General features: G+C 32.3%; 1 protein-coding gene across 2 annotated transcripts in view; it reads left to right on the top strand.

Moving 5' to 3' along the window:
• LOC126838529 (lachesin-like) overlaps window positions 1-23,354 on the top strand; it is a 64,175-nt gene extending 40,821 nt beyond the window's left edge. The window contains exons 4-11 of one of the 2 annotated variants that reach the window (XM_050573028.1): window positions 8,788-8,891; window positions 10,122-10,329; window positions 10,563-10,718; window positions 18,176-18,304; window positions 19,041-19,178; window positions 19,239-19,388; window positions 21,795-21,863; window positions 22,726-23,354. In XM_050573028.1, the coding sequence (XP_050428985.1) occupies window positions 8,788-8,891; window positions 10,122-10,329; window positions 10,563-10,718; window positions 18,176-18,304; window positions 19,041-19,178; window positions 19,239-19,388; window positions 21,795-21,863; window positions 22,726-22,883 (1,112 nt within the window). In that variant the 3' untranslated portion in view covers window positions 22,884-23,354. Of the gene's footprint in view, window positions 1-8,787; window positions 8,892-10,121; window positions 10,330-10,562; window positions 10,719-18,175; window positions 18,305-19,040; window positions 19,179-19,223; window positions 19,389-21,794; window positions 21,864-22,725 lie in introns of both variants that reach the window. The other variant, XM_050573027.1, reaches the window with a different exon arrangement.
• Window positions 23,355-27,390: the final 4,036 nt, after the last annotated feature.

The following is a 27,390-nucleotide window of genomic DNA, read 5'->3' as shown; positions in this document are numbered from 1 at the left end:
AAGATCCTGTTAGATGTAAGGGAAGAACAATTAAATAAAAAATGTGGAAAATCGCCTCTAATGTACTATAAATTGGCTAATTCAGTAGTGATAACACATTAGAATCTTTGATAAGCCAAGTTCGGCGGTGATAACACAGTAATAGATTTGAATAGAATCGTCGAAAAAAACAATAACTGTGATATAGACATATTATGGCGGTCTCCCGTTAGTAGTCATTTTCATGAACAACCGACTATAGGCAATTCGCGTTTCACATTTCGTTTTTTTCTTTTTCTTGAAAAAATATAAGTCTACTATATAATCGCATTTCAATGCACGACTGACTTTTAAACGGCTTTTTATCTGGCTTTTTAGCACTTGTTCTCGAGTATCACATCCGGGATACACTAATGATCGTCTACATTTTATAAAGATTGGATATATATATATGTATATCGTCGGTTAAGCGACTCCGAATTATACGTCTTACAACAGTAGTTAACCCAGAACTGGTGTTGTACGCAAAATAATTATTTTAGATTAAGTATGTTTAATTTGTTTATAGAAAACTTTGTTGTGAACTTGTCGGCTCTAGCGACGATGGTATATAGTTGATTACGGTTATTTGTTTATCTAGAATATTACAATTATTTAAACTATTGAAAAAACTAGCTTTTATTTTTCATAATTGCACTTAACGACAACAGCAATGTTGAGTACAATTCGGCTGTGCTTTAAATAGTCAACCACTTATAAAGAGCAATGGCACATTAGAAGTATGGAAAGATAAAAATTGTTGTACATAGTATAAAAAATGGAATGTGTTGTATCGAACCAGGACAACATCGCAATGATAGGACTATGACATAACTTAAACTTGCTGTTCTTATACATATATGCTCTATTACACTGTAGGCGTGTATGCAGCTTGTTATTTTAACGTTCTGCACAGTCAAATGGTCTTTGTGAAATTAGCTCATTACTCAACATCTCTTTTTTTGTAGCGAAAACTCTATTCAGGTCGTTATCTGTCTTTTTAACAAAAGATTTGCTATAAAAAACCCAAAGCTAGCTTATCAATTGTTATAATAGTTATTGTTGCTAAAAAAATCCTACACTAGGTCGTTCATTTTCCAGTTTTTAAAACTTTATCTTCTTTTGTAAAAATCGATAAAAAAATAATTGTCATTAAATTTAACGCGGTTTTTTGTTGCTGATGTAAAAGAAAAGCTCATTCGGGATTAGTTAATTATTATTTTTAGTGTTTTTCGCTTCGATCCAAAGCTGTAAAGGTTTTAAAATTATGTTTTTTCATAGTTGCTTTAAAAATAAACCAGGTATTTTGGACAAAAGGCCTAATATTTTCCAACGCTCCTCAGTGAAATGAAAAAAGTAACTGTTGGAAATATTGTGAAACGTTGTGTAACAAAATAGTTTTTGATTTTTTTGTATACTTAACAAAGATGTGAAAGAAATATATTCAGGTTTTTTTCGAAGTTGCCAGAATATGTTATCAGTTCGTAACTGACTTTTGATAGCGTTTAAAAACAAATATGGTTAAACATTTTATATGAGGTTGCCCAACTAAAGTTATTTTAATATTGTAATCTTTAGTATTGTATCTGCGTGAACGCTTTCTCCACAGTTTTTAGTTTGAACGCCATTCATCAGGCCACAACTCCTCCCAACCAAAAAAAGAAAAGTTTTTTACAAGTTTCCAGACGTTATTATGTGTATTTAGTCTCTACACGACTATTTTTATGATATATTATATTTTAGTGTAAAATAATTTTATGATGTTATTCGCAAAGATTTGAACGACTAAATATTGGAATAAAAAAATATTATTATCGTTAGTCATCGGTAGAGACGGGCATATAATATCTAAGGTTTTAAATATCATTGATAATTATGTCATAAATTAATATATTTACTAATGTTGTACAACACTAATAGTATAATATAATTTGTATAATTAAAAGGAAAAAAAAAGTTTTGTCGATAAATGATATTTATACAATGTGTTTATTTTTTATTTAAAACATTTATTAATTATTATTAATAATTATTCTAAGAAGTACCGACAAAATTTTGATAATGATACATATATCTTTTACCTGTAATATCTCTAAGGAGTTGCTCCCGTTCTCTTCCGTCTTTTGCTTTCGTATTCATAATTGTGCCCACCATGCTGACGAATGCTGTCCGCACTTAGTCAGACGCCTGTATTAGGCGGCCCCCATGAATAGCTCCCTTTGGAAGCTCTTCCACGTTAGGACCACACAGCAGATCCTCCATATCTTCCAGATTTGGTGGTCTTCTTAAAAGTTGATGAAGTTCTGTCCTACAATGGGCCCAATGATTGCAGTTGAACATTGTATGCTCCACAGTATCCATCGGGTCCTGACAATAAACACATTGTGGACTCTGGGCTATTTCTCCCCTTCTCCACAAGTACTTTGGAAGCACCCATTACCTGTCAACACTTGTGTTAGGTGAAACTGGACCACTGGGTTCGGTCTCCCTAACCATCGGACCAGCGTTAGCAAGATCCGTCAAGTTCAGCTACTTTTAGGTGAAGCGCTCCACCTTTCCTGCCACTCACTAATTTAACTCTCTCTCTCTCTCTCTCTTATTGTTAATCTCTCTTGTTAATAAGTCCACTGGTGGCATGCAGGCTAACACCGGGGTAGAAGCATGTGATGCCTGGTACGGAGTCAAATGCGTTTTTAACGTCCAGTGCTACTAATAAGCATAGTAGCTTTTGGCGCGTTCCAACGCTAACGACAGTGTATATATAGAGTACCGTGAAGACTTTTTATTCTTTTAGAGTGGTCACATACTGCTGTTAGTCCATCGCTTTAGATTATAACTCTGCGATTAAGGGCCACGTGCTTTGGCTGAAATTTCGGCAATGACCTTCGTCGCCGAGTTTGTTATAAAGTTGTTGTTGTTTACCTAAAACAAAAAATGACCTATGGTCTGCGTAAGTATGACACACGCCACTTTTGACGGCGCATTGGGGTTTCTATATGAAAATATTTTTCCCGTTTGCCGGCACCGGCTGTCGATATTTTATATATTATATTATATTAGTTTTTTCCGAATTTTGACGGCCGTGTGTTGGCAGTGTAGAAAAGATAAAACTATGAGACCGCCGCCGCGATGGATGATTAATGACCGCCGACACGCCTGTCGTATGTACCGGTGTGGTGGCAAGTCCTCTCTCTCTCTCCAAGTACACCCTTGCATCTCGATGTTGCTTCTCGTCCGCCGCCGATGCCACATTTGGTTATCAGCATTTACCGTGCCGTTGACGTATTGGATCGCCTGTGATTGATAAATTATTTAATACCTTATAATATTCTATACCTACCTACGTATAAATTGTTTTTTTTTAGTACGAAAAAAAAATAAATCCGGATTACGTTTTTTATGATATTTTAATAATAATTATTATCCAATTGATAGTACCGAAACCGTTTATTATTATTGAAATGTTCGAAATACCGAAACCGTTAATGTAGAAAGGCCGGTGCTAACGACAAAATCAAATCTGACGGACGTTAACTGATATGTCTTATGTTAACTGAAACGACTTTACAAGCTAACGCGACCTCGCAATGTTATTGATAAAATCAATTATCGAGAAATAGGCGAAATACATTTCTAAACTGTTTATATACAACAGTCGACTCTTTAGCAGGTGACAATTGATTTCAGTTATTTTTTCTTCGTTATACCTTTTCATGTTAAAAATCTAATCCTCGTTGCCTGACCCGTCGTAAGTATCCATTGTCGTTTGGTTCGGCATTTTTCATTTATATTGTCCCGTCGCCTTTAGTTATTCTTGGCGCATCCAAGTCATTTGGCATGAATGCATTCCTACAAACACTTATTGTTATTATTTATAAGTACTACCCCAATCCCTTTCTTAGGCCTTGGACGATAAGCCTGCCAGCTATGATCGCCAAAATGATAATCGGTCTGGTTCCCATGCCTAGCCATAATTTTATTATGCATAAAATAATTATTTTATATTATAATTCATACATCAATGGCCTACCATTACACAGTGTCTGCTATATTAAACGACAATGGCAAGACGATGTATTATATTATGACGTGTAGTTTCTATATTTTGTAAGAATTTAATGACGACACTCTAAATTCTTCTTCTTCTTTATCCTCGCCTTACACTCCCAACTACATGAGGTCGGCCACCCTAGTCCTTCACCTCCATAGAGCTCGGTCTTCTACGACACTCTAAATTGATGTTATAAAACTGGCCATAAAACAGATAAACCATAATATGTTGTGACTAGATAGATGACATTCTCAGTTCCCTGCATATAATATCAAGTAGTCAACAGCTGCCTTTTTTTTTACTAATTCCCGTCCTCAACATCACTGTGTATTTTTCATCGTTAAACTCGTGTATTTGTCACATAAGCATAATCTAAACGAAAATGAATCATGTGATCATCTTCCGGTATGAGATTCCAAAACGAGAAAGATATGAGAGGCTCGATCGGGACTCTTAAGTGTTACAAACAGGACTTAGTGGAAAATACTACACTGGTCGCGGTTGTGATGTCATTTTTTTGCAGCAGACTTGGGTGTATAGTTATTGCGTTTTACTTTGACCGAACAATATTTTATATACTTACATCTATTTTTTATAATGAGGTTTCTTTTTAGGATCAATATATTTTACAATGATGCAGATTAAGACGGGTTTATATAATTACATGGTATAAATAGATTATAACGATGTTGGCGATTGGTGTAATAAAATGCAACTCTGTTAACGACCATTACGCGTCAAAGGTTACACGCAATAATTATTATGGTTTGGTCTTTGCGGTGCTGGAAAAATATTATGGCTGGGCAGTTCCCCAAAAACTCATCCGCCTGATGGATTAAGCCATTTCTCCGGTTTCTTTTGACGATTTATTTTCCGGTGTTTGCCGGGCAAAATTTAATGAAAAAAGTTAAGGAAAACTGTGCGGATAGGTGGAAGTATCAAACGACAGGAAGGTTGATGGCAAGATCATAGGCGAGAGCTACAGAAGGAAAAACTCGCCAAAGCGAAATCCCAGCGTAGGAAATTAATCTCGAAAAACATCTTGTTGTATAAAAAGTAATTAATAATAAAAATAAAACAACCCCATCCCCTGATTAATGAATTAAATTATCGCCAAGGATAGTTTAATAAGTTTTTAATACAATATTTCAACGACAGCCAAAAGAACATGCTTGATGTTTCTTTATATCAAACACCTCATAACAGTGGAAATATAATGTAGTCGCTAAGCTAAACTTTTTCATCTCGTTTCTTTCGATTTTATCTGTAGCTGCGTTTACTTTGTACCTTATAAAACTTAATGGGATTCCACTTTTTCATAAATAAAGTTATTTTTCTTTTGTTGTCGCGTCACGATCAAACATAACGTGTAGATAATTACCATTTTAGAAACTCAAAGTACAGATAAAATTGATAGCAAAATTGAGAAATTGTTAAAAAAAAAAAAAAATAATAATAATTTAGATAAAATAATTGTTACAATAATATTACAGCCATTGCATACATTTTGAAATCCTTATTATTAGTAAAACTAGAAACGAGTCAACAAGTCTATAGGTTAAATCTACAAGAAATTGATTTTGTTCAATAAATACTTGTCGATGGTTGAATAAATCTTATATATTATGGGTTTAGTAAATTTATCAGTTTGAACATGGTGTGTAAATATATTATGTGAATAATGTGGTTCAATATAGCTGTTGGCGTCGATCCGGACGTGATTCAGTTGACGACTATTGTTATTTATGTTATTATATTTTGCAGCTGAAAACTTGACTGGTCTGCCACCCCCGGCAGTGCACCCCCGAACATCATATTATGAATATATAGCGAACGAATTCAAAGAAAACGCATCACGGATTTTATAGGCGTAGTTTGGGTGTATTGATTTTTTTAAAACTTTACTTCAGAAAATCTTATAACCGTCGTTGTGGATATTATTTCATTCACTCGCGGGTAATTGGTATTCAGAGGCACAGTTTATTTGAACGGCAAATAATCGTAGTCGGGTAACGTCGCCGGATGGACTGCCAACTTTAAAAAATAAAAATGGAGCGAGGGAACGTTTAATTGAAAATAATAAAACGGTTTAATTTGTTGAAACGTTATGTGATGTAGTGTAATATGGCGTGTCCGGAGCACTCAGCGATATTCTAAGCTCGGCACATAACGACCGCAATTTAACGACACACTCGACAATACAATTTATGTATATTGTATATGTATAATAATAATACTATTCCTCTTGTTCGATCATCTAGTGTCGCCTTATTATTAGAGCAACTTTTATGGACCGTACTTGGCTGGAAACTTTTAACACGTCGGTCACAACTTTCGAAACACGGTTTCCGGCAATTTTCCAATAATAATAATCATAGTCACAATCATCGCCTATTGCTGTCGGTCATCGTTATTGTATTCTTTCTCAGCGTCGACGATATGATTAACAACCAGGAAGTTCTAATTCTTAAACTTTCCATAGGGCTGTGGGTCGTTATGGACCCAAACGAAAACGACAAAAGGTCAATGCTAATCTGTGGACACTGGGCAGTAGGTACAAACCAGTACAGTCCAAACCATGCACAGTATAAACCGGCACAGCAAGAAAGTATTATAAGTAAGTGATTAAGTAAGGGAGGTCCAGTGTTCGCAAATAAAAATAAAAATATCGATAAAAAACATTTTATTTATAATAATAATTATGTTCTTAAAAACTAATTTGTTGTATTAGGGTAGATACGATTAAGGCTGATCGTCTGTCTATAAAAATGTATTGCCATATTTGTCCATTCGTCGTTATTAACAATATTGTAATAAAAATATTTTCAACTGGAAACTGACTTCGGTCAATGTGTAATATTCCCCTATTTTTCGAGTTTTCCTTAAAAAAAAAAAAGTCTGGCTACAGATTTTTAAAAAGAATGTGTATGGAATAGTAGCCCCATTCTAATTCCACCTTCGGTCTAATTTTCAGATCTAAATCCCTAAAACTTTGCTTGGTAAAGTGAAATAAAGAAAAAAGTCTATATCTTTTAGATATTTACTTGGGTTGTCATGTTTATCCGCAGCACTAAGTCTTAAGAATATCCTTTACAAATTTTGGACCTATTTTTAAAAAAAATAGTTATAGAGCGCCATAGTCTTAAGTTGAAAAATATGTACATTGTTTGTTGTTTTTCTCAATATTAAAGGGGAAGAGATAAACTTTTTAAATTGTTGGTCTAATAATGTACCTTACAGGTACGATTTATGAGCTATAGAGTTGCTACACGAAGAAATCAGTTCAGTGGCTCAGAAGATATCGTACAAAAAAAAACACATCATTACCTATAAAAACAATACCTTCTCAACTATGCATCGAAATTTCCAAAAGCGCTGATGCCATTGACAACTAACTAGGTGTATTGGAATTCGTTACTTACAAGTTAAAACAATCCCTTTTTATTTTTTGTGGTATTTAATAATAACGTAAAATAATAATCATTAATGTCATAATTATAATAAACTAAGATAATATTTACAAACAATTCCATTGTTAAATTTAACAATTAATGTACTTTTAATCTGTACTTAAAATTTTATTGGTGCGATTCCTCAGATCAGCAATTTATAAAGTTTAAATAGCTTACAAATGAAATTCATTTGGAAAAACATTTTAGAAAGATTTTATGATATCATTTTTTTGTTCTTCCTGAAGTAAAGTTTTGCATAATAGCAAAAATAATTTTTTTCGTTTAAATAGATTTTTGTTGAAGAAATGAAATTGCATTTTTTCTTTTTTATTTGAATTATTTTTTCTCTTATAAAATTTGATTAAAAATATTAAAAGTTTTTTAATTTCACCCATCTGTTTACTACTCTAATTGTGTAACATCGAGTAATTACTACTATACTTTGGTGTAATTGTCGAGATAAGTACTAACTCTAAAAATACATCTACTCTGAATTTGATATATATATATATATATATATTTTTTTTTTAATGCAGTTAAGTTAGTTTTGAATGAAAACCTGTACAGCTACCGATGTTCTAAAAACAATTAAATTATTTTCAATTGTTTTATAACCGGTATTATTAATTTACTGAGATTATAAAAACAAAGCTCTTGAATACATACCTAGTATGGATGACCGTTAATAAAGTGGACATGACTCCACAAAGAAAACACTTAAGTATATAAGGAACGGATACATTAAAATAAGTAGTAATGACTAATAAATACATACTTTATTGTGCTCTTCTAGCCACCGAGTTAATACCAAATGGAAGTTACGCAGTTAACAATTATTCCGTAGTTTAGTCAAATAAAACGGCATGTTGAAAGTGTTGGATTTTTTTAATTATTCAAATATAACTCATTGCACACCCAGTTAACATGAATTAGCCGCTATTTAAAAAACATATTTCACGCTGGCTTAGGTATAACTTAGCAGTCACTTAAACTTAAAACATAATTAAGATTCCTTTCTAACATAGGAAAAGTATTAAAATTGTATGAGTTGTACACAACCCACAGCCTTACTCAGCTAACCTACTTAACTGATGTTTATTATAAATAAAAAAGTAATACCGCCACTATTGGTTGTGGTTTTATTAGAATTTATATCCTTCAGCCGATTACATTAACGGCTCTATTAACAAAAGGTATATTAATTAAACGAAATGATTACTGAAGTAATAACATGCTAATGAACTATTGTTTTACACAATGTTGCAGAACATTCAATGCCCAGATTTGCCGAGCCTATACCCAACGTGACGGTTAGCGTGGGGCGGGATGCTCTGTTGGCGTGTGTCGTCGACAATCTTCGCGGGTATAAGGTAAGTAAGACTTAAGACGGCGTGATTGATTCGAGTTTAATTTGTTAACGTCGACGACCAGAGAGAATTGTGATTTATTTAAATACAAATGTACGGTTTGTTAATAATTACTATTATTGATTGCTTAAAATTTAATGATAATCGTCTTTAACTCGGGTTTAGAAAATATAAACGGGGGAAGCTCGCAAACAATTGTTTTTCAATGGATAATATACCAATAAGCATACTCTTCTGTCATAGTAGTTAAATATTAATAAAAATTGAAAGGGACTACGCGTTTAGTCTTTATCCTATAACAAAAATAAAATAAAATAACTTATATTGCTACCTATATATGTTTTAAATTAGCGGTGAATTTTAAATCGCGTGCTTTTTTAAAAAATGGATATTGATTTCACGTGAAATAGAGAGCCCTAATAACAGCTGGTTATTAATTACTTTTGACATGTTTTTTCGGGCAATTTATCACTTGGCCATGACGATAGGAATATAATTAAATTTTCCTCTGTAAACATCACAGAATAAGTGAACAGCGGGGCCTTGTTTTGTTTGTGTTTTGATTATTAAAGATAATAAAGGCAAACGTTGTAATACACTTCAACGTTGATAAATTGTCAGCGGAGTAAACCGAATTACAAGTATTTGAATGTTATTTATGTTTTACATTGTACTAATTGTGTACCTTATTAAAATGTATCGTTTTCATCTGTATGCGGGGTGTATTTTTTTAACTATCGAACTGAGTGGAACGTTTCTTTGTCTTAGGCGATGTACCAATAATATTTTGAGCTGTATATTATAGATTGAATTCCATTCTAAAATGGTGTCTTGACTATTGTCGTTTTCTTCATAGCCTCACGTCTTACTATGACCATTACAGTCTTAACAAATGCACTTACTATCAGCGTCAATTGGCCCGAAAAAAGGTTTTTTTGCCATCGTTCTTTATGCTGCTGATGGCCTGCAAAAAGTTTCCTTTATCTAGTGGTAAAGCTTCTATATAACGCATGCAAGGAGGATTACAAACAAGCTCGATTAAACTGTAAATATACTTCCTCCGTGGACAACTATGCTAGTTTGACTAGGTTAATATTTGTGATGATAACTTGAAAAACAAATTTTCTCTGGTCGCATAACCTATTACTCAAGAATATTTGATATAAGTTTTGGTTTAATGTAGTAGAACTTATATCCGGATGACGTTATCTGACTGTGTGGTGCGCTTTGCAGGTGGCATGGGTTCGAGTGGACACACAGACTATTTTGTCTATTCACCACAATGTGATTACCCAAAATCTCAGAGTGACTCTGTCGTACAACGATCACCGGTCGTGGTACCTGCACATCAGGGACGTGCACGAGGAAGACCGGGGCTGGTACATGTGTCAGGTGAACACGGACCCGATGCGAAGCCGACAGGGATATTTGCAAGTAGTCGGTATGCAACAGAATAAACTAAATAAATAAACACATCGGCGCAAAATAGTAAAACTATAGTCCCACGGTGGTATCCGCTCGAGTAAGTACACAACCGAAGGGCCCTGTTTCTTCTTCGCCTTACACTCCCAACTACACGGAGTTCTCTATATTAGCGCCGATGTATAAAATGTACCTAACACATGATTCGATGATATTTTCATAACAATTATAATACAAATTGTTATTTTTAAGTTCCGCCGAGCATTGTGGACAAGGAGACCAGCACGGACATGGTCGTGCGAGAAGCGAGTAATGCCACTTTAATATGCAAAGCGTCCGGATACCCCGAACCGTATGTGATGTGGCGCCGAGAGGACGGGGACGATATTAATTACAACGGAGACACAGGTACGATTATATATATATATATATATATTTACATATGTAGTATAAAATGTGCACGTTTGTATAATATATATACATAAACGGTACACATATATTATGCGAGCGGTGGCGTTAATAACACACCGGTATATATGTAACGAGCGGAAGGTAAGGGTTGTGTGGATTTGTCGACGCGCATCCCTTTAAATTGCCCAAATCAAAATAATAATTACCGTCCTACTTTATTCGTCCGGCATATCTATATCATGCGCACGCATACTATAAAAGTATTACTCACATTAAAACCGATGTTGATGAGATTAGCTGACAAAATACATAATATATCAACGTACAAAATACTAATAACTATGTAGAACATTATCAATTGTATAGTAAATCGTATCCACAGACGGGACGTTAAAAATTAAAATTTCATTTTGTCTTAAAGAATAGGTCTGTTATGTTATGTTAGCAGAAAAATTGCCAATGTTTACTGTTACTAGTAGTCATACAAACTATTCACTGTCATGAATCATCCACAAAAACCAGGAAAGTCTGATTGTTTTGTTTGTAAATTCCCCAAAAACAAAAAAAAAATGTTAAATTATAGAAGACGTTTATTACGTTTTTCTTTTTTTTGCCGACTAGACACAAAGATTAATTGAATTCCCTTTCTTCTTTATAGAGAAAAGAAGTTTTTATTTTATTTCTTAGCTTCAAAGACATATTATGCCAATTTTGAACCGAATCAAACTAATTAAAAAGCCAAAAAAAAAGCATGTGTACCCCGAACCTATTTTTACCTAGCTTTTTTTTTATGCAAGTTGTTATGAAGTGGATCTATGATCTATTGTATTTATAAAATAAATCAATCTTATTGAAAGTTACAAAAGTTTTAGTTGCACATATTGTGTACACTAACGGACTTGTCTCTGATTGTGTCTTCTGATTTAACATGTTTGCACGAAAACACTAAACTTAATAAAAAAAAACGCCGGAATCTGTTTTTGTTGTATATACTGATCATAAAATATGATGTATACCAAATCATCTTTTTCCGCAGCTTGTAGCAACAATGTACGTTCCCTCTATCTTCGCCGTGGCATTTGAAGAAAAAGTTATAATCCTTTATCGGTATGCAAAATAATATTATGTTTCTTATTCGTTTACACAATGCACAAGCGGTTTAGTAAGTTTCGATACCAACCAATAATAATAACATATAATATAAGACCTGGTTATTGTTAAAAGTATTCAAATTTATGTAAGTATATGAAGTTTACTGTGTTAAGTTTTTCGAGGATTATAAACTTTCAGTATTACAATGGTATTCACCTCCACCGTAGTTATGAAAGTGTGTCATTTCTTATAAACGCGCTTACATAATTAGCAATTATCCAATGCTTGTGGTTTTGGCATTTGTCCTTTAAAATTAACTCTAGGGACTTGGTGAGTAGTTTGTTTTTTGTAAAGAGTAAAGACTGAAAAAATTAATTATTATTTTATAGAAATAGACGTTTTGTACATCAATTTTAGCATTATGTGAAGCTCAGACGGTAGGTATTGATTTTACAATTTTTTTGTGGCTGTGAACAAGGTAATTTATTAACCACTGCACAAACCTCTTTTGTATAAGACTAGAAGTAGGTAGGTAATTGGTAATGAAATTGTATGATCAATTTAATAAACTATTTGGTCTTTTCTTTCATAATCTATATCTACATAAAAGAAAAAATGCGGAGAAAGAAGTATTGGGATGTTGCTATAATTACATTGCTCAGGTAGTGCACTATCTGGTTTTAGTTAATGTGTGATATTATTTTGAAATAATTAGAATGTTAATACGGTAGGTACCTTTTTAGACACCAGACATTATGCAATTCTGCTTTGTCACATGATAGTTGATAATGTATAAACGTACAAAAATGTAATGGAAACGTTTTACCATTAGACACAAAGAACGATCCCGAAATACACGACTATAATAATGAGAGGAGTTTTTTATTTTATTAATTACAACAACAATTTTGGTTTGCTGAAATGGTGTGAATGAATTTTGCAGAGAGTGTCTTTTATTTTATTTTTAAAACAATAAATTAGGGCCTGGACAGTTTCATTTTGTTTCCGAGGATGATATTTGTTAAAGAAATGAAAAGAAAAGAAAATCTTTTGACGTCAGTGTTCGCGCATAAAACCCTATCGCAAAAATGAAAAAGGGACTATAATTCTAACAAACAAATACGCCACTCGCACCGGTTGTTTATCAAACCACTCGACTTGACGAATCTTTTCAAGGAATGTTTACATTTTCTCGTTTGTAAAGTACATATATATATATATATATATATGTAACATATTTTTTAAATAATCGTAACAATTTGTATTCTAACTTTGACCACTGATATCCAATTTTTAAATTTATAATAATATGTCATTAGACATATTTAAAGTCAACATGTTTAAGACACTCGCCTCTATGAGGCATGAGTCAAAGTGCTAGTACAATAACCTAACCGTATACCAAGTAGTGTTGCCACAGAAATCCAAAATGGCCTTTATATGATGTCGATTCCGGTACGTGAAATTTGAATTCCATATCTGTTTTAATAACAATTATTGTCAAGTGACGCCTAAATATAATTATGCTGTACGTAATCGAATGATTTACTATTGCAATAATTAAGTTAAAATAAGAAGTGGGAATCCTAAACTAAAGTGGGGCCCTTCAGTTACCTTATTTCACATTAGTGGCGTTGTGTGGATTTTTTTTTAGTCGATAGTTAGGCGCTTAACGTGTAGTGTGATATTTTGGACTAGCTTTCCACTAAATCCTAAATATGTCTCTGACACATACCAAACACACTTTATACCTTATTGCTGAAGTAGCAATAAATTATTTATATTGTATTCTTCCTAGAATTGTAAGTATGTATTACTATTGTTAAAAGGAGAAAAACATGTTGTCTTAGTAAGCATAATATTATGGCATGATCTATATTAACCCATTAAACGGTTTTTAAAGTAAATCCCGCGTTAATTGAAATCAATGGTAATATTGTTATTGTACACAATATTGTATCTAGAACATTCTTTGATTTATATAAAAGGGTTTCGGAGAGTGTCTTAATTATAGACACTTTTGTAATCTATTTTCGTGAGGGCTAACAGTGTATAACAAGTCAAATTAATCGCTCTATTTACATACTATATTTGTGGCGCCTAGAACACAAGGGGTATATTATATTAGCCATATGCTATTAAAATATACCCCTTGTGTTCTAGGCGCCACATTTATATTATTACTTTATCGTATTAATAGTAGCGTGAAATATTACTTAACCATTATAACTATACAATTTGTGTTGATGTTTATTCTGTCTCGATCCACACAAACTAACCTAACCCGGAACGCGTATTGCTTATAGTCGATTGCTTATGAAAATGTCCACGAGTAGGAGGCTGCCATTTTGTGAGTTATGTTATTGTTTTGTCCGTGATATTTACTTGTTTTTTCAATGTTTCGTTTATTGTAGAAGTGGGGGTAACTTCTAAATTTGAAAAAAACCATTATTTTTCTTAATGGAGTCAAATTTTATAATGAAAGATATGACTTATCTTTCATTATAAAAGAGAAGCAACTCCAATAAATGGAAAATAGAAAACTTTGAATGAATACCTGTATTTGTTTTCCTACACATTAATTTACAAAAAGCTCGTCGTTTCAAAATTCAACTGCAACGAGATCATTTTACTCTTACAATGAACGACACATATTATCATCGCCTGACTTAACGTTTCTATAATATATTAAATTTATGACGGAGTTATCATCATGCTATCAACACCTAACCTAAAATTTTAATATGAGTCATGGAAAAGTAAAACGTAGCGTTTTTACTTTCCATGAAATCGGTACACAAAATGGCTGCCTCCCAGGTCGGGAGACATTTTTCGATCATTCATTTTCCATATTATGTATATTGAGTATTCAGTGTTCAACATGTCCCATCATGACTTATCGGCTAATTTGCAAGACACGCTTGCACGTCGTTCCGGCTCGGACCACGTTTGACACATTTCCACATATTATTATTACTACTATTATTATTATACGGGAATCCCGGCAGGAAAAGTCACGTTAGCCCCGAGCAATTTATATATTGCGTCCGGGCGGACGGTCGCCCGGGAAAACATAACGAACCTTTCATACGTTCACTCGTCGAACGTCCGTTTTTGTTCTTGACCAGAGTGTGCACAAGGACCTGTGGCGACGGCATGGTCGTGCAAAGAAGGGCGAAGATATGGGTTTTTTTTTATATAAATATAACATGTATATATATATATAACCACAGAGCCGGAGGTATATGCGACCGGACAGATTTGCTAAGACCTCCCGGGCACCGTCACAGACCATACCTCGCCCCTTATATTTTACTCGGTCTTCCCCCGGGAATCGACCGTCGTATCTTTATCCTACATGTTTATATATACAAAAAGTACACGTACGCCAACCTAAGTTGGTTACTTTGGCAGCCCACGTGTTATATCCCATCCGTATATGGGTGACAGCAATAATATATTTATATTTGGTTGTACTATGATGTGTGTTTTTTTTTTCTGCGCGCATCTCCGATATTGAATTTTCTAATATATTATTATTATTATTATTATTCGGGAAAATATTACGTCATAAATAAATATTTTTATATATATTTATAGATAGTGGAAATAGGGTTTCCCCGGTCGTGCTTGGTCGCAGGCATTTCGCGGACTAGACAGAAATGAGCGGCCGACGAATTCGCCAATAATACCGATAAAATCTATAATATAATATTTTCGAAAAATCCGTCCCAGTCGATCCAGGCAATACTTTTACTTTACTTGTATTTGTGAGGCGGGGGGGGGGCTGAGAGTAGGGTAAAATTTATAAGGAATAGTAAATGTACTTCCTTGAGAAATGGAAAAATCCATCGACGTAAAATAAAAGTGCAAAACATTTCTAAATTTTGACATTTAGGTTGATTATTTTGCCCGGACTTATTTATACTAAAAATCGCCCATGTCAAAACGACAGTTTGACACCCCGGACAAAAGAGTTTGTAAACTAATTTTTTTTAAACTTTTTCAGTTTTTTAACAATCTAGAAAAATAATTAAAATATAAATAATAAAAATATAAATATGAATGTTCATTTAGTTCCTCCTGAAAAGTTAGGAAATGGCGACTTTCTTCATTGATGTGGCGTAGAATGGTATAAGAAAGATAAAATGACACCATTTGTTTACAAATGGTACCTTTCTTAGTTAATTACAAACACAATGACCTTTAAAGACAACCCATTTGAAATTAATATAATGAAACTAAATAAAATAAAATAATTAATATTATAGCGTTTTTAGTCTTATTAACGTTTAGTTTCTGTTTTTTGATTTGGTGCAATGCAAATGTCTGTTTTTGTATATAATTTTCTATCGGTCCCTATTGTTATTTTTTCCCATTAAACTCTGGATAATACGAATAACTCTGATTTTTATATATTTGCAAAATCGTAATTTTGGTCCTTCTGCTATGTGTTAACGATCAATCAAAATAATACTGTATTAAAATGAAACCGTAGAACGCGTTCTATAAAATATAAAAACAAACGTGAAACTGTCGTTTCAAACAACGCAAGCAAGTGTGGTGTTTTGCGATTGCGAAAAGTTTAGAATTCAAAACAACATTCCGTTTTAATGGCAAAATAAAATGTGACTTGTATTACTGCTAGTTTTCAAAATACTTCAGAAACGTCGTCTGCGTTCAAATGCTTGTCACTTCAACTATTGTTGTCGTCGGTTCAAAGTGTGCTTTTACCATTGAATTATTTGAAAAAAAATTAAAGTATTCGATGACAGTAATCAAGAACGCGTAAATGTTTAGAAGATAAAAACAAATATTACATATATGTTTTTATTTACTTTTTTTTTAATAACTACCGACACAAATCTAAGAAACTAACTAACTATAAATAATATACTATTAGATATAAGTAACATTAATCAAAGTAATCTAGTTGTTAATACTTGTACTTGTAAAATAATTTAGGGTTTTAGTTAAAAAAAAAAATATTCGCGTACCTAATTAGGGTTTAAATCACCCCTAGGTCTTTCAAGAATGGAATCGATTAAGTTAAATATTCAGTTTGATGTTATGAAAAACGTATAAAATGATATATTTAAGTTTTTTTTAACTAAAATTGAGGCAAAATTAATTTTGATCGTCATTTTTTAAATTCTAGACCATTTTAAGACGATATAAGACGATTTGTCAAATCTTGCTGATTGAGATATAATGAATGAATGAAAACAATAACTGGTAGTTGAAGACTTTACTAAATATTTAAACTGGAAAAGCTTTTAGTTGATTTCGTTCAAGTTGTCTTTGAATTTTCAAGTTGAGTCTTTATTTTTTTACAGATGCCCCGTAAAGATCAGATAATATTGTTATGATAATATTTTTTATCGCCACCGATTAATGTGTAGACGCAGCAATAAGTATAAAAATTTACTAAATAATACTTAGTCTCAACACAAATCATGCATATTCATTAGGTCTTCCCAGTGCAACAGAGACGGCAGAAACGCGCCTCGAAGAAAAGCAAAACTTCTCGACTAAGAATATTTACATATTTTATTACACTTAAAATGTTATATATACCCTCCGAATCGCCAACGCCAGAAAGAAAGAGAAGTAATTAGGAGGCGGAAAAGTGGCAAACTTCTTCTCCCTTAATAGTTATTCATATTAAAACGATTGGCAATGTTTAAAATGTAAATTTCCCAACAGATTTGCTCTTAGGTGCTTAGTATCATTTTGTCACGAGTAACCAACCGTGAAAAGTATCACCGCATAAAAAGCGCATTTATTTTTCATAATCTGGAATCAAACTCAGAAATATATAAATATCAGTAACGCTTGTTTTGGAGGGCATCATTTTTTTCTACACACACAAATATTTAGGCAAAAAAATTCAATGAATACACTAAACTAGCGGTGAAACCTGTTGTACATCCATACAACAGGATCTAAAAAGAATGGTTGCGTGTAGACATAACAAGTGCATGAATACCTGTTAGGAAATTGGTGCACTTACTTCCGACTTGATAGGTTCATCCATTTTAGCGTGATTGCGTGACACAAATATTCAATCACTCAAGTATTAGGGCACATAAGTTAAAATAAAAAGCGTTATGCTCAATTGATGAATTCATAGATCCAAAAATCTATGAAGGTTTTCTAAGGTAACTGTAAAAACGTTTAGCAAAATACAATTAATATAAAGTATCAAAAACACATTAACATGAATCCTCCCACTTACAAACCCTAAGCGTGAGAAAAGTTAAAAAATTAAATCCTATCAAGTTCCCCCCCCCCCTAAATTCGGCCCTGACTATAATATATTGTGATTTTTCCAATAATTGTTTTCTTGTGTATTGTTGTAGTTAATTTTGTCGATGGCGAAGTTTTGCACATAACGAGGGTAAGTCGGTTGCACATGGGAGCGTACTTGTGTATAGCTTCCAACGGTGTACCTCCGTCCATTAGCAAGAGAGTCACGCTCAAAGTCCAATGTAAGTATACATAAACCTCGATGTATATTTTAAAAAAAAATTGCTTTCTGTGTAATTTAAATAGACTTAACCAACACGGATCCGGTAAAAAAATAGACGCTTTAGTTTTTGTATATTATGTATAGCCTAACCATTCAAGCGATATTGATTTTACATTAGAGTACAATAAGTTTGTGGTCTCAATAACTAAGGCAATTAGTAGCCTAAAATAAAATGATGCAAATCATGAATCAGCATTTTGGTTACAAGTAAAGCTATAAAAAAATAAGGGATTCTGTCGAAAATAACAACAACGAATACTTGAATTTAATATTATTTTTTTTGCCTCATTTTGTTGTATTTATTCAAAAATAGTATAATACGCGTGTTCATTCGAAGAAATTTAATTTGCTAAAAACCACCACATAATATAGTGTACATTGTACATATTGATTTTTCTTTTCCTTCGGCTCTCTCCAGCTATTTGAGGCGGATAACAATTATTCTTTGTACTTGATAATATTTGTTTTTATAAATTAGTAATTCTATATAACCACTACTTGTTAACTTCACACACGAATGATCAATAAATCCGTGGTTTTATATCTCTAACAACTCCGCTTTTTTTTCCAAGCCAACTGCTAAACATTATAATACAATGATGCCGATATCATACGTCTATATTAATTGATTAGTCTTCTCTCCTTTTCAATATTATTTTTATATGGGTCATATATTTGTTTTTATACTATTATAGTCCCGCCCATGTTGACCATATCGAATCAATTGGTGGGCGGTTACATTGGCCAGGACATCAAGTTGGAGTGTCATACTGAAGCATTCCCCACGTCCATTAACTTTTGGACAACCGAAAAGGGCGACATGATTGTTTCGGGTAAGTATTGGCCGAGAGATTTTGTGAAAAACTGAACAAAAGTAGATATGACGGTTTCAGGGGAAAAATACGAGGCTGTGTCCACAGACAACGGTTACAACAAGTATATGGTATTGAAAATTAGAAAATTGTCACCGCAGGACTTTGGGTCGTACAAGTGTGTGGCCAAGAATTCTCTGGGCGAGACCGACGGATTCATCAAGTTAGACCGTAAGTTTTATTAAGGACAAGGTTAATAGTACGACGTTCAACGAATATACTATATATCATGATAAACATCTTGAATTATCCGGTTTGAACAATTGACTTTACCCTATCTTAATTGTTAACTCAACTAGAGTTAATTTTTTTTTTCAAATAACTAAGTAATAATAACTTAACTAAACCGAAACTAGTTTTAAAAAATAAAGAACTTTGCTCAGCTTAAGTACTATTTTAATAAATTATGTTATAATTACTTTTATAGTGAAGATTGTATTTCAAAAGTTAATTACAAAGTTTCTAACCGCGGTATAGATGGATTCAAAGCTATAAAAATACGAAATAAACTGGTATATTTAATCATTCCTTTTGTTTTCGACATAATTTCTGTAAATTTAACCGTTTATCAAGTTGGCAATCTAGTATACCTTACGGATTATTTAACACTGGAAATATTATGCCCAACGAAGCGATAGGTAAGATAATTATTATTATATCCGTGTAGCGATTTTTCACTAAAGTTGTTGTTCCACTGCGGTAGCCTAGAATGTTAGTGACAGTTTTAATGCAGTTTCTAAACTGTATTAAACGTTCAACGATAAACGACTTAAGACCTTCTAGATAACGTCGGTCGATACTGCGATTGCTTTCTTCAAGAAATGTCGAGTACATCGATCTTGCTTTATAATTATTATCCAAGACTCGTTTTCATAAATGTTACATTCAATCATTAGTTCAATATCTGAGAAATAACAATCGGTAAATAGTTCACATCAGTTCTTATCTCATCAGATTTAGTTTCTTATTATTCCTATCAGTACTAAATTGATTAAATTAGTCTGTGTAATTCCTCGATATATTATAGATTATTAATAAATCATACATTTTGGTAACAAGTATACCTAAAACAAATAATATACGCCAAAATATTTTGTACAAGTTTTTTTATATGACTTAAAATTAAGGAAAATTGTTATTTAACTGTGGTTTGTTTTGTAATATGATAGGTGTCGTACCCAAAAAAAAGTAATACGTACGATGACTGCTAATAATAATTGCAGCATCCCCCGTAGAATAATCCTAGATTCACCACTGATCATCGTCGTTATATTACTATTAAACTGCCGACGTTGGATTACAGCTATCAATATCATAAAGTGTTGTGGTAATTTCCTGCGCTCTAAAGGAAACTGGTCATTAAGCAGTTTGCGCTGTTTTATCTGTACATGATGTATATATGTGTGTAATATTTACATACATGATGGTTATCGATCCGAATTTTGTTTGGGCGGCTAAGCGAGATGAATTAACTTATATTTGCTCTCAAGTTAAATTCAAAATTAGGACTGCTTATGGCATAAACGTGACTGCGAGATTGCATCGAAAGTAAATGGAAGGTAACGAGATATTAGATTTACGTCTAACTAGTTCAAAGAAAGGCGACCGACAGGTCCTTAATGTTTCTGTGATGAATACGCATAATAATAATGTAAATATTTGGTCGACTGACCTACGTCCAAGCGGTCACGAAGGTAATAAATTATGCTAACAGCGTTGGTACTGATCAGAGACATCAAAAGACAGAGCTTGATTATGCTTTTGAATTGATGAGAGGGCACCGTCTGTGAAACCTCTATCGATACTTAGGCATAGCATATTACGATTGGTGTGTATATTTGTTTAAAATTCCCCGAGACCAATTTTAGCAAGACCGAGTTATAAACAAAACAATATAGACGGGTTGAATTCAATAAAAACTATCAAATCACATAAATTACTAGTTTTTGAATAAATTAAATGGGTTTTTTCTCTACTTTGTACGTAATCAAAAGGTTAACAACACTATAAATGTAAATTATAAATTCAATTTATTTATACAATTACTAAGAAACCGTATACTTTGTACAACTGGAGATTGCGAAAATGCGCAAATAAACACATTAAATATTGTATAAATTATGTATCCGACAATGTTCCGCGAATAACAGTGGACAGGTTGCCAATTCACCAACGACCCGGACTCAAGGATTAACGATTGCACAACTTGAAAAAGGTCACCAATGCGGGGATGCCAATGACTCCTTCCATTCCACCCGGATGGCAATTTTGCGTAAATACCGGCCGATTCGCCATGCAAAATGAGAAGTGTCTTGGCTGTGTTATGCTCAACGTACCTGCAACAAGACTCTTGTTATACTGTTTGTGTATTAAATTTATGCTTATGAAAATACATACCTTATCATATCTTTGTTATTGAAAGTATTCTTTTAATTAAAAACTTCCAAATACCATCTTCAACCTTTGTGTAAAGTCTTCAAAGGCCATAGACTTAACACCTGTAATACTGAATTTGAAATCAATTTCTCGCTGGGAAACTATAGTTACCATTATACTAACGGTTAATTTTGTTCGCAGAAATTCCAATACCCTCCAGACCTATGATAATCGTCGAAGAATTTGACAGCAGCAACGAACTTGACAAAGGTAAACGTGTATATTTATCCTACATAGTTGTTTTTTACTTAAATTTAAGACTTTTCAATTGGTTCATCTGAGATGTTTGATTTTGGATTAGCTTAAACATAGTAATTATTTTTTATTGACTTATTTTTAAAAACAATTTAAACATAGAATTTGTTATTGCTATCCCAACCCAATCCAATTCGATACGAAATTAAGAGAAGGATTAAGGGAAAAAAGATGATAAAAGTTACAATTGTGATAGAAATGTTGCTTGATAGGGAAGGATAAGCGAATAAAAGATATGATAGTGATAAGAATTGATGAGAAAAAATGAGAGCTATTAAGAATAATTAGTAATGTATGACAATTTGATAAGAAATAAGATAGTGATAATAGTACAAATTACTTGATGGGACTCACTGCAAACATTTTCTATGTTTTAAATATTACAACTAAGTGGTTTTTTTGAACATTATGAAAATATACTTACCATTTTTTTTTATCATTAAATCAAATACGAATAATATATCTTCCATTGGCTACATTATATAATTAATTTGGTTTATAATGGACTAACCACGTTTAATCAATTTTGTTTAGTCACTAAATACTAATTTTTTAACAGCTGATTTCAGGTTAAAATAACTAGTCATGTTTATTAAACTATTTTAACCTCCAACAGTATTGATGCGTTTTAACATTTTTTTTTTTTTTTTATAAATAATCTAATCATAAGAATCATAAGCTTAAAATCATGACCTACGTTTTTCAAGCCTAACAAATTCACAAAAATACCTTATAAGATTTTAAGTTTTCATAATCCATCAATTTACATTTCAAAGATGACTCTAATCGAATACGGTAATAATTATGTTTGCTTCAGATTCGTCCATTGAAAACACCTCGTCCGATTTGGTATTGAACTCCTTACCGACAGACAACAGCTCACTTAATTCGGCTTATTCCCTGATGTGTACGTCGAGTACTTGGATGGTGTCGGCCGGTTGCGTTTCCTTAGCCATGGCCGTCGTTCTAAGATGATCGACAGTCGATTAACCCGAATATCTTCTATTATTATACTATTACTATTAATATTATCATTATATTATATTATTGTCTTGTATAGTGTCGCACAGTAGTAGAAAACGCCAAGAATTTTGTTGTCATTGGCCGGCGAAGTAAACTAAGTAGTATTTTTTTTCTACGCCTAATTTTCGGTACCTACTATTTTTAGCTTAGTGTTTTCATTTGGATTTTTGTATAGGTAATTGTTGTGTTTTGTTGCTTCCGAGAATATTTTTTTTTAAAACAAAAAATATTATATTATATCATTGAATTACCTATTATTATAATTATTATTATAACTATTATTATGATATCAGTTACTAGAACATTGGATTGTATAACAGTGGCACTTTGTATATCTTTTATAGTAGCCCAGAGGCTATTCAATCGTGTATATAAGTAAAAATTACTATTGTTTAATCAAAATAAATAAATATGAAATTTCAGACGAACATTATTACGTATTAAATATTGTCTTTTCTTTGTGTGACGTGTATATAAGTTTGACTTCAATTACTTTGACGCTAATCACTTTACGACGAGCAGGTGTAAGATGTTACGCCTAAGGTACACTCTATTTACAAAAGTATAATGATTCTAATTGAATTACTTAAAAATGACCACTAAAAAAGTGAGGGATTTTGGTCAGGAAGTAATATCGTCAAACATTTGAGACTTTAAAGTAATCCTTCTCAAGCGAGAAAGAACGTAAATTGGTTAAGTGTAAACAGCTGGTTATAGAGTTTCGAATAAGTGTACTATAAGCAATATTTAATGTTTATGGATACATTTTTATCTGCACAAAACAAGTAAGTATTTAAAAGCAAATTATAATATTGTAAAATAACATAAAAAAACAAATTTCCAAAATGAAAAACTACAAAACTGTAACGATTTTCCTGAGAAATTAAGCGGATCACTTTAAATTTATTAGACTGTTTGATACATAGATATAGTCTACAGAAAAAATATGGTTCGTCATGAATAGAAGATAAATCCTAAGACATGCACTTCGAAACTAAATACAATAATAGATACAAATAAGATTAATGAGTGCTGAAACAATTATTATTCACCTATGCACAAAATCTTAAGTAATAATAAGTCCCATGAAATGTATTTATAGTCTTCTGGTAAAAATACAGCCGAATGTATTCTATACGCATTACATACCCTCAAAAAATGATTTCAAGTGCTTACCTTGACTCGTCAAGGGCTATTTTTTAAATAACAACAATAATTACGATAAATTATCAGATTGGCCAAGGAAAGTTATGTACAAAATACAATATCTATCTGTAAATATACGGTGCCAAGTAACGGGTTAAACATTGTCGGCTATTTTTGTGGAAAATCGTACAGTTGCGCTTAACAGACTATATTATATGTTGTGGATGTGCAAATTTGGCGTTTTCTGAAAATTCAAACGTTTGGCTGGCTTGCAGGTACAATGCGTAAACGGTCGAGTGAAGAGGGCCTTATACATCCAAACTTACTTGCCAATTTAAAGGTCGTACCCGTAACGTTTGATGTGCACTGCAAACATAATACAGACATGTCTGTCCGACGGGGCGATCAGCGTAGGTTTTCCACCGAAACAACAACCCCCAACCCCCCCTGGCTGTAAAGGGCTATACGTATGTGTATAGGAATAACAACAGGTCATTTCGAGAGCCGGTAGAGGGGAAGGCACGCGATAGGGTCATTGAAAAGTCGGTGGCCAAAACGGTAGCGAATTAGACGGATAAACAATGCCACGCGAACAGATAGAGGAGTACACGATCATGTTACTCGCAGCCCCTGTCCGTCTCCCTTTCTCGCATCGTGTATATGTATATCGTACCCTTTATGTATGTACATATAATATACATGGCAGGGTGTTTCTTTAAAATTTATCGACACTGCCAAGCGGGCGGCGATCGGACCGTATATCTTTGGGCGTCGGCGGACCGTTTCCCCTAGAGAAAGGTTTTATCCGTGCAAGGGGAGGCTACGGCCTACTATATCGGTACGGGACAGATTGACCGATCACACGGTATAAACGGTGACGGTGTAATTAGCCAACTCCGGTTAAAACTACAAAAAAAAAAAAAGCAAAAACCTAAAACAAAACGATACCCTCTCCGTTCGACGGCGATCCGGTCGTTTTTATAACGCCGGAAAATGTCATTGAAAATCCTTATAAAGGTTTATAATACTAATCCTAGGTATAAGCACGACCAAATGGTGTGGACAGACTGGCCGGGATGCTTGAATGATATTATTAATCTATATTGTTCTAGGTGTGTATATATCAGTAGTATAAATGTGCACGCGCCACACCATGTTGGTACTATCACAAAATAATTGCAAACGTCTGACCTAACTTTATGGCTTTTAAACTGAAGAGTTATACAAGGTGATGACGTCTGACGTTCTCTTCAAAGCCACCAACACTGTGTAAAGAGTGAGCACAATAAAAATATTCTTATATATTATGCTCTAAGCGTAAACCATTTGTGTTACATAAAATAGTATAATATAGTTGTTTTTTGTAACAAATAAAAAAACATCCAATCGGAATATTCACAAAAGTTCAGTTTAGTCGAGTTTTCTTTTTTACTTGGTTTCAAATACATTTTAATTGGTTTTAAATAAATTGCGTGTGAGTTATGTAGCGAATCAGAATTACCGCTGTTAATCTAAATGAGTCACTACAACATTAATTTAGATTGAATCGTTTGGTACAACCTCAAATGTATATATATATATATATATATATATATATATATTATATTATTTGTGTTATTTAAAGTCAACAGTTACTGCTTTAAATGTAATACAATATATTAATATGACATTTTATGTTATACTATTACCTTTAACAGCCTCACAAACAGTAGTTGTAGTTATATTAATATAAATTAGTTATTTGTACTTATGAGTAACCTTGTGTACACATAACACAACCGCACGAGACCTTTACAAATGCATTATCACTTTATTAATTACAATTTACTTGGTTGTTTAGGCTTAATTTTAATTACATAATATAACACATGATAGTTGTGTATGACACAACACAACTAAAAAATTCGTAATTTTGGTACAGCGCGTGATCTTCATAAAAGTTTAAAAGAGTTTCAGAACTTTTTCAAAAATGTACATGAGTCATGAAACTGTTAACAAAACAGTTGCATAAAAGTTTTGAAAAAATAAAAGCTTTTCATGAAAAATAACCTAAATTAAAAGAAATGTAAAATTAGTAAGCAGAGATAAAAAAATAATAAAATTTGTATTACTAGTTTTTTTAATATTTAAAAAAATAAACATTAAATCCACGGTATGAAACATTGTTATAATTTATATTCACAAAAATTATATAATTATATAACTTCTATGATATAATACAGTATGCCTTTTATGCAAATTCAAATGTAATATTATAATATAAACAAAATTTTAATGTTGTTAATATATAAAAATAAAATATATTTTATAATAATATAAAATAATTTATAAACCTTGATGAATAGTTTAATTCGATTTTTTATGAAACATATACATTTTCACTATACACAATATTTTATTTAAGGTTATAAGCCTGCATTTGATTAAAGGTTTACCACACAGATCCATACGTGAATGCACAATTAAACATCGAATTATCTTTTAGATATCTAATTAAATAAAAATGCTAATTACATTATTAATATATTAACATTCTACATTTCAATTTGATTAATCATGTCATTTTATGTTTATTCTGTAAAAATATATAATTTTAAATGAAAAACAAACATTCAAATATTAAAAATACCCAAAACAATAAAAATGAATTGTAATAATTTTTTTTTTTACAAAACAACTGACATTTTTCTTTTCAAAACAATTTATAATAAATAAAACCCAATCAAAAACGCAATTTTAAAAATTGTATCTTAATAAAACCCATATCAAACATATTTGTCTTTAAGACAATTGGTAATAAATAAAACCCAAATAAGAACACCATTCTAAAAATCTTATCAAAATGGATAACATATAAAATTATTTATTTAAAAAATGTATGAAAAGAACGAGAAGTTTCAAATTTAATTTTCCCAGATAGTTCGAAAAATGAATAAAAAATGTCAGAGTGAGCAACAAATAGTTTGGCAATATAGCTTTTAAACACAATAAGGTCGAGCATGCCTTCGTATGCATTGCCATCCGTATCGATTACTTTAATTTCATGAAGTTTTGACAATTCAAGCAATTCCTCCTTTCTCTGACTTTTGTAATGATGGGTAAGTGAAATTTCCGTCATTAGCGTATTATCATATCCGTAATCGGTTACTTTTTTCGACAATTTTTTCAGTATGTCGTTGATTCGGTTTTCGTTGGCGATAATCTTCTCTGGATCACCAAACGTATCATGCACATCCGGACTGAACATTTCAGTGAAGAATTTTAAATCATTGTCTTGGTCGAATTTTAAAAATAAGACTATATCTTCATAGAT

This window comes from Adelges cooleyi, unplaced genomic scaffold, assembly GCF_023614345.1.
Source record: "Adelges cooleyi isolate 19-005CV unplaced genomic scaffold, UGA_ACOO_1.1 ACOO_flye_CR_arks_rails_tigmint_CR_PRNA_30, whole genome shotgun sequence".
Lineage (NCBI taxonomy): Eukaryota > Metazoa > Arthropoda > Insecta > Hemiptera > Adelgidae > Adelges > Adelges cooleyi.
This window is presented reverse-complemented; position numbering and strand designations above follow the sequence as displayed.